Source organism: Urocampus carinirostris, chromosome 2, assembly GCF_059441175.1.
Source record: "Urocampus carinirostris isolate Australia breed hairy pipefish chromosome 2, RoL_Ucar_1.0, whole genome shotgun sequence".
Lineage (NCBI taxonomy): Eukaryota > Metazoa > Chordata > Actinopteri > Syngnathiformes > Syngnathidae > Urocampus > Urocampus carinirostris.
The window spans coordinates 2,255,788-2,271,172 of NC_142350.1; the positions used below are offsets into that span (position 1 = coordinate 2,255,788).

Consider the following 15,385-nt stretch of genomic DNA (forward strand, 5'->3'; position numbering starts at 1 on the left):
AAATCTCCACAGATGAATAGTGTTTTGTTGCTAATTGTTGAATATGTTTTTTCATTTATAATTTATCGTAAGACATTCAAGTAAATCATTGATGACAAATGACATGTTTTATATTATTTTAGATTTAAATCATTTGTGTACATATATAGCTACTCCCCGCGACCCTACTGAGGACAAGCGGTGCAGCTAATGAGATGAGATGAGATATAGCTACTCCTCCTCCTATTTTGTTTGTTCTATTTACATAGTTCAAATTATAGTCATTTAACTCAAAATCAACTCTCTTTTCCTCATTGAACCACGTTCCTGAAATGCCATCACACTAAACGGGCTCTCAAAGTGCTGTAAGCATTCTGTGATGTCTTCAAAATTTGTGTACATGCTTCTACTGTTGAGGTGAATTATTGAAAATTTCCCTTCAGATTCAACAAAAGTATTATATTCATTTCCACTATAATATTTGCAATTGTCTGAGCTAGTTGATAGAAATTTGTGGTCAGGATCGCATTCATTTAAATTTGAGTTATTGTAGTCAGTGTGATCAATATTGCTTAGTTCCGGTAGATCATGGCCTAATGATATATAATGATGGATATTTTCATTGTGATCTGCCTTTGAGAAGTGGCTGCAAGATAAGAGTGATGATGCGTATGAAAGGTATAAAGTGAAGAAAAGGTTGCTAAAAGCGGTAGTGGAAGCAGCGAAAAGGAAAGGAAATGATTAATGTGTTGAAAGATAGGAGTGAACTTTGAGGAAAGGAGAACAGTGTTCTGGAAAGAAATGAAAAGCGTAAGAAAGAGCGAGTCTGGAGAGGAAGAGAAAGTGAAAGACAAGGACGGTATATTGCTGGTCAGTGGTAGTACAGTCAGGACGAGATGGGCTGAGTATTTTGAGGAGTTTCTAAATGTGGAGGATGGGAGAGAAGTAGAAATTGTCGAGGCGGTCGGTGGTATGAGGACAATGCCTGTGTTGGGTGATTTAAATGTGATACCTGTGGAAACATGGGACGTGCAAGAGGCAGTGAAAGAAATTAAATGGGGGAAGGCACCTGGGTTGGATGGTTGTACTGCTGAATGCTTGAAAAAAAGGTGGCACGGCAATGATTGACTGGTTAGTACACTTGTTAAATGTATGCTTTTTAGAATACAATAGAATACACCTTTATTGTCATTGTTACAAAATGGGTTAACATATTGTGACAACGAAATTGGGCATGGCACTCCAGTCGTGTGGTTCCTGTTGATTGGTGTAGTGCATATGTGGTGCCATTGTATAAGGGTAAAGGTGATAAGTATGAATGTAGCAATTCGAGAGGTATCAGTTTTGTTGTCTGTGCCGTTGTAAGCTGTATGGAAGTTTTGATTAAGAGAGTGTGAGAAAGAACAAATGAGGTAGTGATGGAGGAGCAGAGTGGTTTAAGGAAAGCAAGAGGATGTGTGGATCAGGTGTTGGCAGTACGACAGGTGTGTGAGAAATATTTTGCAAAAGGTAAGAATGTTTATTTGGCCTTCATGGACTTGGAAAATGCATATGACAGAGTTGATAGAGAGACGTTGTGGCAAGTGATGGTAATGTATGGAGGGGGGTAAGAGTTGTTGAAAGCATGGAAGAGTTTTTATGTGAACAGCAGAGCATGTGTAAGAGTAGGGAGTGAGACAAGTTGACTGGTGTGAGACAGGGGTGTGCGGTGTCACCATGGCTGTTTAATGTGTACATGGATGGTGTGGTGAGAGAGGTGAATGCAAGAGTGTTTGGCAGAGGTGTAGAGATGATGGATAATAGTGGAACGGTGCGGTAGGTAGGTCAGTTGTTGTTTGCAGATGACACAGCGCTTGTGTGTTATTCTTAGGAACCATTGAGAAGGTTGGTAATGGAGTTTGGAAGAGTGTGTGATAGGCATAAGTTATGTGTGAATGTGGGGAAGAGTAAGGTGATGAAGTGTTCACGTGATGGAGTGGGCATGGCATTAGAAATAAGGTTGCATGGACAGGTGCTGGAAGAAGTTAAAAGCTTTAGGTACTTGGGTTGTGATGTGGCTGTAGTCGGTGGAATGGAGTGTGAGGTTTTGGGTGCTCTGGGGAGAGTGATGACCAACAAAAGCATGAGTATGGATGTTAGGAGGGGACTGTATCAGAGTGTGATTTTGCCAACTGTGATGTATGGTGCAGAGACCTGGAGCCTGAACGCAGATTTGAGAAGGAAATGAAATGCTTTTGAGATTAAGTGTTTGAGGAGTATGTTAGGAATGACAAGATTGGATGGATTGAGAAATGAAATTGTGAGAGCCAGAACTGGAGTAGTAGTGGAACTGAGCAAGCGTGTTGATCAGAGAGTCCTCGGTTGGTTTAGACACATGGAGAGGATGGATGAGGAGCGAATGTTGAAGGGGATCTACAGAGCAGAAGTAAATAGAAGGAGACCTAGAGGAAGGCCGCGATTGATGTGGATGGATTGTGTTAGGAGTGAACTGCAGGAAAGAGGCCTAAATGTAGTGGAAGCTCCAGCTCTTGTTGGTGATAGGAATGAGTAGAGAGGTGTTGTGAAAGGATAGTGGAATGTTTGGACGTGTTCTAAGAGATGGGCAGGGCACCTATATGATGCGGCAGGGGTAAACCAGTGAAAGCTGTTGGGCCCTGCTGTTGAACAGAAGAGTGTGTTGTGTCACCCTGACCCGAGTGACGAGGCCGCTTTCTTGTGTCCCGTTTCATCAGGAATCTGGAGGGACGAAAGCATGACCAACTTGGGTGCCGAGTTGCTTAACTTGTTTGGGTGTTTGAGCATTTGGGTTAGCCATGGTCCAAAAATTCTTGTGTGTGTTTCTTGCTACTTTTTCCCTTTTTTATTTGCTTTGTTTTTGTATGTGTTTGTCCTTCTGTCGCTCACCCCTCTCGAGGGATATATATATATATATATATATATATATATATATACACACAGTGCATCCGTAAAGTATTCACAGCGCTTCACTTTTTCCACTAAATTTTTTGTTATGTTACACCCTCATTCCAAATTGTATTAATTTAATCTCTTATCTCAAAATTTTACACAAAATACTCCATTATGACAATGTGAAAAAGTTTTTTTTTACTTTTTTTGAATTATGTAAATGTAATTTCTTAATAGAGTATTTACAGCCTTTGCTTGATGCTTTGTTGGTCCACCTTTGGCAGCAAATACAGCCTCAAGTCTTTTTGAATATGATCCCACAAGTTTAGCACACCAATCTTTAGGCAGTTTTGCCCATTCTTCTTTGCAATAAGTCTCAAGCTCAATCAGGTTGGATGGGAGACGTTTGTGCACAGCCATTTTCAGATCTCTCCAGAGATGTTCGACCGGATTCAAGTCTGGACTCTGGCTGGGCCACTCCAGGACATTCACAGTGGTTCTGAAGCCAATCTTTTGAGATCTTGGCTGTGTGCTTTGGGTTATTGTCCTGCTGAAAAATGAACCTTCGCCCAGCCTGAGGTCAAGAGCGCTCTGGAGCAGGTTTTCATCCAGGATATCTGTATATATTGCTGCATTCATTTTTCCTTCTATCCTGACTAGTCTCCCAGTTCCTGCTGCTGAAAAACATCCCCACAGCATGATGCTGCCACCACCATGCTTCACTGTAGGGATGGTATTGGCCTAGTGATGAGCGGTGCCTGGTTTCCTCCAAACATGGCGCCTGGCATTCACACCAAACAGTTCAATCTTTGTCTCATCAGACCAGATAATTTTGTTTCTCATGGTCTGAGAGTCATTCAGGTGCTTTTTGGCAAATTCCAGATGGGCTTCCATGTTCCTTTTACTAAGGAGTGGCTTTTGTCTGGCCACTCTACCATACAGGCCTGATTGGTGGATTGCTGCAGAGATGGTTGTCCTTCTGGAAGGCTCTCCTCTCTCCACAGAGGAACGCTGGAGCTCTGACAGAGTGACCATTGGGTTCTTGGTCACCTCCCTGACTAAGGCCCTTCTTTCCCAATCGCTCAGTTTAAGGGGCCGGCCAGCTCTAGGAAGAGTCCTGGTGGTTCCAAATGTCTTCCATTTACGAATAATGGAGGCCACTGTGCTCATTGGGACGTTCAAAGCAGCAGAAATTTTTCTGTATCCTTCCTTAGATTTGTGCCTCAAGACAATCCTGTCTCGCAGGTCTACAGACAGTTCTTTTGACTTCATACTTGGTGTTTGTGCTCTGACATGCACACTCAACTGTGGACCTTATATTCCAAATCATGTCCAATCAACTGAATTTACTGCAGGTGGACTCCAATTAAGCTGTAGAAAGATCTCAAGGGTGATCAGTGGAAAACAGATGCACCTGAGCTCAATTTTGAGCTTCATGGCAAAGGCTGTTAATACTTATGTAAATGTGATTTCTTAGTTTTCTATTTTTAATAAATTTTAAAAAAAGTTAAAAAAAAAACCTTTTTCACACTGTCATAATGGAGTATTTTGTGTGTTTGTGTTTGATAAGAGATTAAATTAAAACAATTTGGAATGAGGCTGTAACATAACAAAATGTGGAAAAAGTGAAGCGTTTTGAATACTTTCCGGATGCTCTGTATTCTATATATATATATATATATATATATATATATATATATATATACTGCGATTGGCTGGCAACCAGTTCAAGGTGTCCCCTGCCCACTGCCCGGAGATGGCTGGGATGGGCTCCAGACCCCCCCCCCCCCCCCCCCCCCCCCACGACCCTAATGAGGATAAGCGGTACGGCTAATGAGATGAGATGATATATATATATATATATATATATATATATATATATATATATATATATATATATACATCCCCATATATGTATATATCTATCTCTCTCTGTCTCTGTGCATATGTGTATATGTGTGTATGTAAAAAAGCTTTTTTTGTAGTCAAATTGGATGTTTTTGCTATATTCATAATATTTTAAATAAAGTAATTTGCATTTCACTGGTAAACTCAAAACTGAAAAAAAAACCAACAACAACAACTAAATATTACAGATATTACATCTAGATGACATATGGAGGTCAGTAGGCTTCAACGGCACTCATTATGTTGATTTTTATTTTTTTCAGAATGGATTTAAGGCTGGTGGGAGAAAGTGACAATCCGATTTTGGCCACTAGATATCGTTGCAGACTTAAAAATAACATGAGATTTTATTGGATTGACACTTCCGGTACTTGATGTTCCCTCGCTTCTAAATGGGGGTTAAACCAAAGTGACAAGGTGTCCATTTCAACACAAAATCAAAATAATTATGTGTTTTTTTTTTATAAAAAAATAATAATACAAATGACCCATAAATGGTGTTAAATCTAAGAACTGTTGGCAATAACACTACGTAACGGCTTTATATTTTCAGTAACAGGGTGATCTAACTGATTACCTTTTCCGCCGTTACAACGCCGTAATTGTTACCGACGGTCACAAGTGGTGCGTTACTTCAGAATGCCGAAGGCGGCGTTGTTAAGCATATGACAGAGTGTGCATTTTCCTCATGCGTGAGAAGATATGCAGGACATTGTGGTTCAGCCTTTAAGAATATTTATTCTTAACAGCAAGCAAACAAGAACACGGCTCCATCCAATTCAACATGGCAATCAACAATCAGCAAAATGAAAAATAGTGCATGCGTAATGATGTCACCATACCTGTCAACCTCCACGGCTCCATTTTTTTTCCAAACGTGTTTATTTATGTAGTTTAACATGTTATATTGTACATGTGTTTCCTTATATTATGTATATTGCTAATTAACATTTTGTTGTGAGATCCTTAGTTGCTCGACATGAATGAGGTTTATTATAAAAAAAGTTAAAAAATTAAGTAGCTTGGACGTTCACTTTAGAGGGAAAAAATACACGCAAATATAATTAAGTAGAATAATACATTGTCTTGTTCAAATTATGAATTCATTTTCTGCATTAAATTATTGTTGGTAATATACTGATTAAAGGGATAACCACAAAACTGTCTTTTTTCATTTTGTACTTCCTTTTTTTCTTAACTTCTTTATACTACATAATAATTCGTTATAAAATGCATCAAAGCAAGTAGCCGATTGAGAGCCGTCTCTAATGAGTTGAGCCGAAAAAGCCGGTTCTCTAAAAAGAGACTGACTTCCTTTCACTACATCAAACCGCTCGCTTCGTTTGCAACAAAAAAAACTATTCCAAGATAGAGGCTTTGATTGATTTGCTGTTTTGTGATAGTCGGTGTATACCGGATGGTACCCGTAATTGGCAAATTTTTGTTTTTCCGTACCGATTCTCTCGTAAGTCGTACACGTTTTAAAATGCATAATAACCGTACTTTGTACGGCAAAACCGTACAGGTTGACATGTCACGGAGTGGAATGGAAGGGGGCTGTCACGAGGCGTGGTGGAGTGGAAGGGGTGACCGGACCAGAACGGAGGCAGGAAGGGAGAACTCAATTGCGTAACGATCCAAAACTTTTATTCACCAAAATAAAAGTTGTCCAAAACTCTGGGACATGACAAAACAAACAGTCGTTTCTTCCAACTCAACTAAACAGGACAAGGCATAACAGAACGGACAATGTTTAAAACTAAAACAGGACAAGGCATTACAGACCGGGGAATGTGTAATGAGCCAGCGCCGGCCAAACCCACAACCCAGCCTTAAGTAGCAGACCAGCAATCAGCTGATCTGCTACAGCTTGAGTTCGGGGGGCGCGGCAGACTGGTCGCCACGGTGACCGTGACATGACAGGTATGTGTCACTCAATAGAAAACGTCGTGCTGCAATTTAATACATATTTTCAATTTTGTTTTCTCTGTTTTTCATTATTAACATTTAAGTGTTGATATTGCTTCAATGTTGTCCTTTTAAAGGGATTCATAATAATACATAATAAATGGTAATATATGGATTAAACAACAAAAACAACCTAAAGAGCCATTTGGGAGCTGAAAGAGCAGTGTCTTTTTAGTGAGGGTCGGAATTCCCAGCTTAACTACGGACCATTCGAATAGATTTAATTGATCAAATTCACTTTACATTGTTTACTGTGATTGTTATGTCATCTTATTGTTAACTATTTCTTTTTGTTGCTCTTCAAGTGTAGGATGAATCGGTTGATGCTCAGGTGCAATGAATATTCAAAGGCTCTATAACACAACTACCTGTCTTTTTTTCTCTTCAACTGACTCAAATACTGCTCAGAAATTTTCAAATGCTTTGACATACAACTTATTTTTGAAGTAACGGAAATAGTTACTTTCCCTGGTAACTAGCTACATTTACTACAGAGTAACTCAGTTACTAACTCAGTTACTTTTTGGAAAAAGCAGTGAGTAACTATAACCTATTACTTTTTAATGTAACATGCCCAACACTGACTGTTAGCCAGTTGACTAAACTACTTTAGTTTTCAATTTTGTTTTTATTCTGTTGTTTTTTAATCATTTGTTTGCAATTAATTTTCATTTTGATCGAAAGACTAGCATGACAAAAATCGGCAAAATTTTTTATGCAAGAATGTTTTAATTTTCCAAAAACATGGAAATGAAAGCAATAACCTCATTGGCTACATTGACATCACCCATGACCTTAATGACGTCATTTCAGATGAGACATTTATTCTGAAGGAAAAAAAATCCATATCAGAATTAAGTCCTTTTATGCTCAATTATGGTCATTAAAATCATTCAGGGGGGTGGCTGTTTATACTAAGAGGAAAAGGACAAATCTGCTCTTTCGATCCCCGCTCCCAGCGGTAGTCCAGTAGGGATAATGGATCCAGGCCATAACTGCATTTCATTTTAGGCGCACCAGAATGGCAAGCCTCCTAACAAAAGTGCCCTGTGCCGGTCCGCGCTCGCAGCAATGCAGGATAGGGATAATGGATGGCGGCCGCAAAAATGAGGTTCGTTTTTGTCAGAAATAATGGCAAAAAAGAGAAGCCGAGCTTGACAAAAGTATACTCTGCCGGTCTCATTCACAGCAAAATGCAATTGGGGATAATAAGTTGCGGAAATTTTTTCAACCCCCAATTCACTTACTGCTGTCAATTAGACAGGCCAAACTTTGTTTTCTTTATCCCCCGCCTGTTTTTGTTTTTTAATTCATTTTTTGCATTATGTCACATAATAATTGGTAATGTATTGATTCGAGCAACAAAATCATCAGGGGTGATTTTAGGACCAGAGCTTTGGGGGTGCTAAATACTCAGAAGGGAGGGGGGAAGCGGGGCACTGGGCAAACTACCGCCGGCGTGCATGGGTTGAATTTGTGAGTGCCTAAAGCACCCCCAAAACGGGCTAGTTACGCCCATGAAACCAATCAGAAGAGCTTTTGGGGGGTTGGAAGAGCCGACTCTTTTTGATAAACCGAGCTTAAAAAGCCGCTTCTCGAAAAAGAGACGAAATTACACATCACAAACAGGGAGGGAGACACCGGCTTACGACGTCAAAGGAGGACGCGCACGCGCACGAACTCGCACGCACACAGGCACGCGCACCCATCTACTACAAATCTTATCTTGAATCGGAACCAAGGACGAACAAAACAGAACCTCGAAACGCTCGACATTTATTTTCTCATCCATTTTATATTGGACGGCGTTTTGCTTGCGGAGGAGACACATCACCTAACCATCAGGGGAGAAAGAAAAAAATCGGAATAAACCCACCCCCTTTTGGATTAAAATATTATAAATCAAAAAAAGGAAACAAAAGAAGCATTTCCGATGAACTGAAGCTTGGAGGTCGAGCGCGTCCGAGGCAGAAGACGGAAAAACGTCGCCCACTTTTTTTGTGTCTAATCTCTGACCGAAAAAGCACCACAGGTAGGTAGGTAAAGGAAAGGGTGGAAAGCAGGTAGGAAGGCAGGAAAGCAAGAAGGCAAGTGGGGAAAAGGAAGGAAATAAATCAAGGGAGAAAAACGGCAGATGCCTAAAAGAAAAGGAAAACGACGCCAGATGGGGAAATTGAAAGCGAGAAGGTAGGAAGGAAGGCAGGGTAATAGAAAATCAAGGAGGCAGGTGAAGAAAAAGGAAGGAAAGAAAAAGGGAAAGAAAGAAGGTTGATTTTGAAAAGGAAAACAGAAGGCAGATGAAGAAATTGAAAGGAAGAAAGTAGGATGGAAGGCAGGGAAACATAAAAGAAAGGAGGCAGGTGAGGAAAAGGAAGGATGGTAAGCAGAAAGGAAGACATGAAACAGGAAAAAAAAGGCAGATAAGGAGAAGAAAGGAAAGAAAATAGGAAGGAAGGAAAGTACGAAGGGTGATGGAGAAAAGAAAGAAAGAAAGCCGGAGGGAAGGCATGGAGGCAGGAAAAAAGGGCAGATGAGAAAAAGAAAGGATAGAAAGCTGAAAGAAAGGTAATAAAGAAGGCAGATAAGGAAAAGTAAGAAAGAAAACATGTATGCTGTAAAGAAGGCAGATGAGGAAAAGGAAAGAAAGAAAGGATTCAAGAAAGATGGAAGATGACAAAAATAAAGGATAAAAGAACACAGGCCAGGAAAAAAGGAAAGAAAGCAGGAAGGTGGGTAAACAGGAAAAAAAGAAGGCATATGAGCAAAATGAAAGAAAGAAAGCAGGGAAGAAAGAAGGCATATGGGAAATTGAAAGGCAGAAAGTAGGACAGGGAAACGGGAAAGAAAAGACGCAGGTGAGAAAAAAAGAAGAAAACAATGCAAAAAGGAAGACGGGGAAACGGGGAAAAAAGAGGGCAGATAAAGAAAAAGAAAGAAAGAAATCAGAAGGGAAGGAAAGAAAGAAGGCAATTGAGGAAAAGTAAGAAAGAAATCGGGAAGAAAAGCAGGAAATAAAGGAAGATGAGGAAAATAAAAAAACATAGAAGTGAAGAAATAGCAGATGATGAAAAGAAAGGGAAAAAAGACAGATGGGGAAAAGGAAAGAAAGAAAGCAGGAAGGAAGGTGGGGTAAGCAGGGAAAAAGAAGGCAGATTATGAAAAGGAAGGGGAGAATGCAGGAAGAAATGAAAGAATATAAAGAAAAGAAAATAAAGCAGGAAGCAAAGAAAATAAGCAGGGAGGAAAGAAATCAAATGAGGAAAAGGAAGGAAAAAATAAGGCAGATGGGAAATGGAAAGAAAGAGGACAGGGAGGAAAGTAATAAAGCAAGAAAGAAGGCAGATGAGAGGAGGGAAGGAAAGAGAGCATGAAATACAGGAGGCGGATAAGGAAAAAGAAAAAGGAAAAGAAGTAAAATGAGGAAAAGAAAAGAAAGAAAGCAGAAATAAGGAAAGAAAGAAGGCCGACGACGAGAAGGATGGAAGGAAAGCAGGAAAGAAAGAAGTCATATCATGAAAAGGGAAAAAAAGAAAGTAGGAATGAAGGCAGGGAAACAGGAAAGAAAAGGGCAGATGAGGAAAATAAGGAAATAAATAAGGTAGGAAGGAAAAAAAGTCAGCAGGGAAAAAAGGCAGATGATGGAAAGCAGGAAAGAAGACAAAAGCTTGCAACTCTTTTCCTTCCCAATTTGCTTAGATTCAATATTGTTGTCAATCCCAATTGGACACTTTTTTCCCCTTTGATACAGTCCATTATTATTTGATAGCATGTAATTACAATGCTATTACAGCCCTCGCTAAAACCTTTTGACAAAAATCTCATTATTTCACAGAAAGGAATGAACAAACAAAGCTAAAAAAATTCTTATATTTCATTGTCAACAATCTACTTTTTTTGAAATCGCATTTCTACTCTCTACTTTTTGTGTGATTACAGTGTTATCATAGTCTCATTACATTGTTGATACAATCCTAAAATCAGATGAAAAAGAATCTCATTATTTTGAGGGGAGGAAAGAACAAATGAACATAAACATTTTTTTTACATCTCATCTCAACTACTATATATCCCTCACTGCTTTCATTTTTCTTTATTCTCATCTTCTTTTTTACTGCTTTCCTACTTACTTTTCCTCATTGTATTTACACAAAATGTAAATAGAGGCAATAAAATATTTAAAAAACCATTCAGCTTAATTTATTTTCTTCTTCTAATAAAATAATAAGATTCTATATTAACAGGTTTTAGCTGGGTTGTATCAACACTATAAATACAAGCTAATAACACTGTAATTGCACAGAAAGTTAATGGTAGACAATAAAATGTTAGAGTAAAATGGAAAATAAAACATATTGCTTCATTTATTCTTTACTCTGCTTGAAATTATGAGATTTTGTCAACAGGTTCAAGCAGGGTTGTAAAAACATCGCACATACACTTTTAGGAACTCTGTGATTACACAAAATGGAGATAGTAGACAATGATGTAAAATAAATTGCTTCATTTGCTCCTTTTTTAAAGATGTTTAGCATGTTTGTAGTAACATTGTTATTACATGCTAATAACGATGTGAATACATTAAAAGTAGATAGGACACCATGAAAAAGGTGTATGTTCATTTGTTATTTTATACACATGTGGAATAAAAAGATTCATTGCCAACAAGTTTTAACAGGGTCATAATAACGTTATAATTGCATGTTTATAATTTCTTAATTACACAAAAGTAGATAGGTCACCATTTCTGAGAGCTTTTGGTTTTGCCAGTATCAAGCGGATGTGAGGGTCCCCAGGCCTCTGCACCCCTCATGGCATTTTTTGTGGAATCCCCCCCCCCACACACACACACACACCCTCCCCCCTTAGAGTCCCCATGAAGGAGCCGGACGCCATCAAGCTGTTCGTGGGGCAGATTCCTCGAAATTTGGATGAAAAAGACCTTAAACCCATCTTCGAGCAGTTCGGCAAAATCTACGAGCTCACCGTCATCAAGGACAAATATACCGGCATGCACAAAGGTCAGCGATGCAACTTTAACATGTAATGGAGCCTGCTTGTTTCCAATGCAAATGTGTTTGGTCTCCGGGGCCATAAAGCGTCTATCAGTCGGGAGATTGCGGGCCAGGTGGCCTCGCCCCTCCAACTCTTAGGCCGCCTCCTCTGCATCTATTTGCATTGCCATTATTATAATGTGGTAGCTCCAAAAGGTTAACTAAGGCCCTTTCTAAACCTACATGACAATTTATCGTCAAAAGTGTTTTTTTCTCCAGTCATCAATAAGCTTTCATCTGTCAGTCCTACTTTGTCTTCTTTGGGCATTTGGACAGACAGAAGGAAGGGCTTCAGTGTACCTTGATAAATGATGGTGAATGCATATGCAGGGAAGCAGGAAACAAGGCTAGTGTGCTAAAAAGTTGTTTAATAACAAAACCAAGGTATAAAATAACAAACCCACAAAATGTCCAAATATGAAACATGTAACAGACTTGCTGTGACCATAACACTGTCAAAGACTTGACATCTCTGGTATGGGGGCAGTTGATTAAGAAATCCGGCTAGTAGTCGGCTGTTGTCGATGTAGAATATAAAGGGACACTAAATGACTGAACAAAACATGAAAAGAGACAAAGCGACTCCGATTTGTCTTATGTGTTATATATATAATATGTATTGAAATATTGACTGGTTGTCACTGTCAAAAGGACGTAAGGATCATACTCATGTGTGGAAAGAACTACTTCCTTTTCCAACATTTACCCACTCAAACAGAATAAAACATAATAAAAAGCAATAGAGGATATGTTGAAATATTCACTAATTCTAAATTAACAACGGCCAAATAAACGGGGACAAAAGTAGTATACTCATGCATGGATATGACAACTACATAATGTTCCAACATCAACCAGCTTCAACAGAACAAACCATGAAAATAAGAAGATGCAGACTGTATTGGGATACTAACTAGTTCTAACTGAACAAAACACTAAATAAACAGGACACGGGAACATAATAGCATGTAAATAGCACAGATAGATCATGTTCCAACACTAACCAGCTCTAACAGAACAAAACATGATACAAGTTGACGGAAGATATGTTGGAATATCACCCTAATTATAACCGAATAAAACAAGAAATTTAGAGGATATAGGAAGCATACTAGTTTGTGGATAGAACACCATGCCCCATCAATAACCATCCCCAACAAAACAAAACACGAAAGGGAGTCAATTGTGGTATTTATTGGAAAACCAACAAGTTCTAACTAAACAAAGCACAAAATCAAGATGATGCAGGCAACATGCATTAAGCAGCTCAAACTGAACAAAAACATGAACATACGAAACACAAGATAGGTAGGAATATTATGTAGTTTTAACGAAACAAAAGATGAAATTGAGAGGACACCAGGAACCCTCACACGTGGGTAGAACAACTACATAATGTTCCAAAACTAAGCAGCTTAATGAACGAATCACAAGACGACAACAACACAAGACACATTCCCAGAGATGGACGAACAACAATGGGAGTGCCATGATGACGATACCATGAAATATAATGCAAGCACTTGAACCAGCTCTAACAAAACAAAGCATGAAAGGAAGACACGGTGGAATATATTGGAATACCACTTTGTCTAACTGAACAAAGCAATAAATCAGAAGGGCGTAAGGAGCATACTCATGCACGGATAGATCAACTGCATCATGTTCGACATTACCCAGCTCTAACAGAACAAAACATGAAAATAAGACAAAGGGGCATATACAGTGTTTAAATACTAAATAATTGTATGTGAACAAAAAAACAATACAATCCAAAAAATATAAGTTAACCAGCTGAGAAAAACGTTAAAGAAAGACAACGTAAAATATATTAATATACTAATTACTAGTACATCACGAGTAGCTCAACTGGTAAGCTATCTAGCTTCAGCACAAGTGTTGTGCGTTCAACCCGCGGTCAAGCCAGTTCAACTCTTTGTGTGGCTGGGAAAGTGTTGAAGCCATGGTTAGTGTTTTGGTTTGAGCAAAGGTTAGGTTTTGGTTGTAACTTGGGATAGGGTTTTGGTTTAGGTTTAGGTTTGAGCTAGGGATACGATTTTGGTTGGAGCTTAGGTTAGGCTTATGGTTAAGTTGGAGTTTGGGTTTTAGCTGGAACTAGGGCTAGGGTTTTGGCTTGAAGTAGTTACGGTGTGGTCAGAGCTAGGGTTAGGGTTGGAGTGTTGGTGATGTACGAAAAAACTATTGGTGATTCAACTGGTAAGATCCCAATAAAACACTCACAAGAATTGGAGTTCAATCCCAGTCAAGCCTTTGCTGTAGGGATTTGGTTGAGTCGGGGTTTTGCTCGAGCACTAAACCAAAATATATTGAATTCATGTTGGCTTGAATGGGGTTTGAATCCATAGTCCCATTTGCAGAAATCATTCAGTATAACAAGTAAGCAATTAGTGATGTCACATGTACAAGTTAGTTAACCTTAACCTTAGCTTCAAGCAAAACTCTAAACCAGGGGTCTCAAACTCAATTGACCTAGGGGCCGCTGGGCCGCTGGAGGCTGGGCCGCATCAGGATTTCCACAAGAAAAAGCGCTGATAAAACATTCCAATGTTTTCAAATACCTTTATTTTTAACACAAAATAATAATTAAATAAATAAAAGAAAATGATCATACAGCAGATACAGACGATTATTTAACCTTAAACTTTCTGAACATGAAAATAACATTAAACCTGAACTGTTCTAAATAAGGCTTCTCTTGCCTACTTCTTGCTGCTAGAGACCTGGCAGCGCTTCTTCTCACATAGCCGAGCCACATTTGGCTTGAGGGAGGAAGCAGTGGAGACCCTCAGTAGGGCTTGAAGGTGCTCGTCAGTAAGTCTGGACCTGTACTTGGACTTGGACTTATTGAAGTTCAAAGTGGAGAAGAGCTTCTCACACAAGTATGTGCTTCCAAAAAGGCACATGGTCCGCTTGAACACTCGGGAAGGTTCAACTCTCTCAAAAATTGCCCAAGCTTGTCTGCTTCTCCACTCACCTCCCTGAACCTAGCTTTGAGTGCAGAGTTGCACTGCAAGTCAATGAGCTCTATTTGAAGCACAGGAGGGGCATCTTGCACATCAAAGGAGAAGGGGTCCGCAAAAATGTGAAATGTGGCTCTGTGCGTCTTGAAGTCCGCAAATCTGTGATTAAATTCCTTCTGTAGCTTCAAAATGCCCCCAACATACTTCTCATTACTGAATAATGTGCCTGCATCCACGAGTGCCTTGCATGCTGGGAAATGGCAATGGTTTCCACAACACAAGTTTTGTGCAGAATGCTCTCACATCGTCATAGGTAGCACTGACAAGTTGCCCCTGGCCTTGTAGCTTCTTGTTCAGTACATTATGCTCATGTGTGATATCAACAAGAAAAGCTAAGTCCATTAGCCATTTGGGATCACTTAGCACAGGAACAGCCACCCCTTTCTTTTTCATGAAGTTTTCACTTCTGCTCTCAACACAAAAAATCTCTTCAGTACGTTTCCCCTGCTGAGCCAACGTACCTCGGTGAAGTAGAGCACATCCCCATATTCTGACTCAATTTCCTCTAAAAAAGCACGGAACATTCTGTGC

General features: G+C 39.4%; 1 protein-coding gene across 7 annotated transcripts in view; it reads left to right on the plus strand.

Moving 5' to 3' along the window:
* Positions 1-8,409: 8,409 nt before the first annotated feature.
* celf3a (cugbp, Elav-like family member 3a) overlaps positions 8,410-15,385 on the plus strand; it is a 49,216-nt gene continuing 42,240 nt past the window's right edge. For 6 of the 7 annotated variants that reach the window (XM_088328309.1, XM_088328311.1, XM_088328310.1 and 3 more), the window contains exons 1-2: positions 8,649-8,794; positions 11,629-11,780. In XM_088328309.1, coding sequence (XP_088184435.1) covers positions 11,636-11,780 — 145 coding nt within the window. In that variant the 5' untranslated portion in view covers positions 8,649-8,794; positions 11,629-11,635. Of the gene's footprint in view, positions 8,799-11,628; positions 11,781-15,385 lie in introns of all 7 variants that reach the window. The other variant, XM_088328317.1, reaches the window with a different exon arrangement.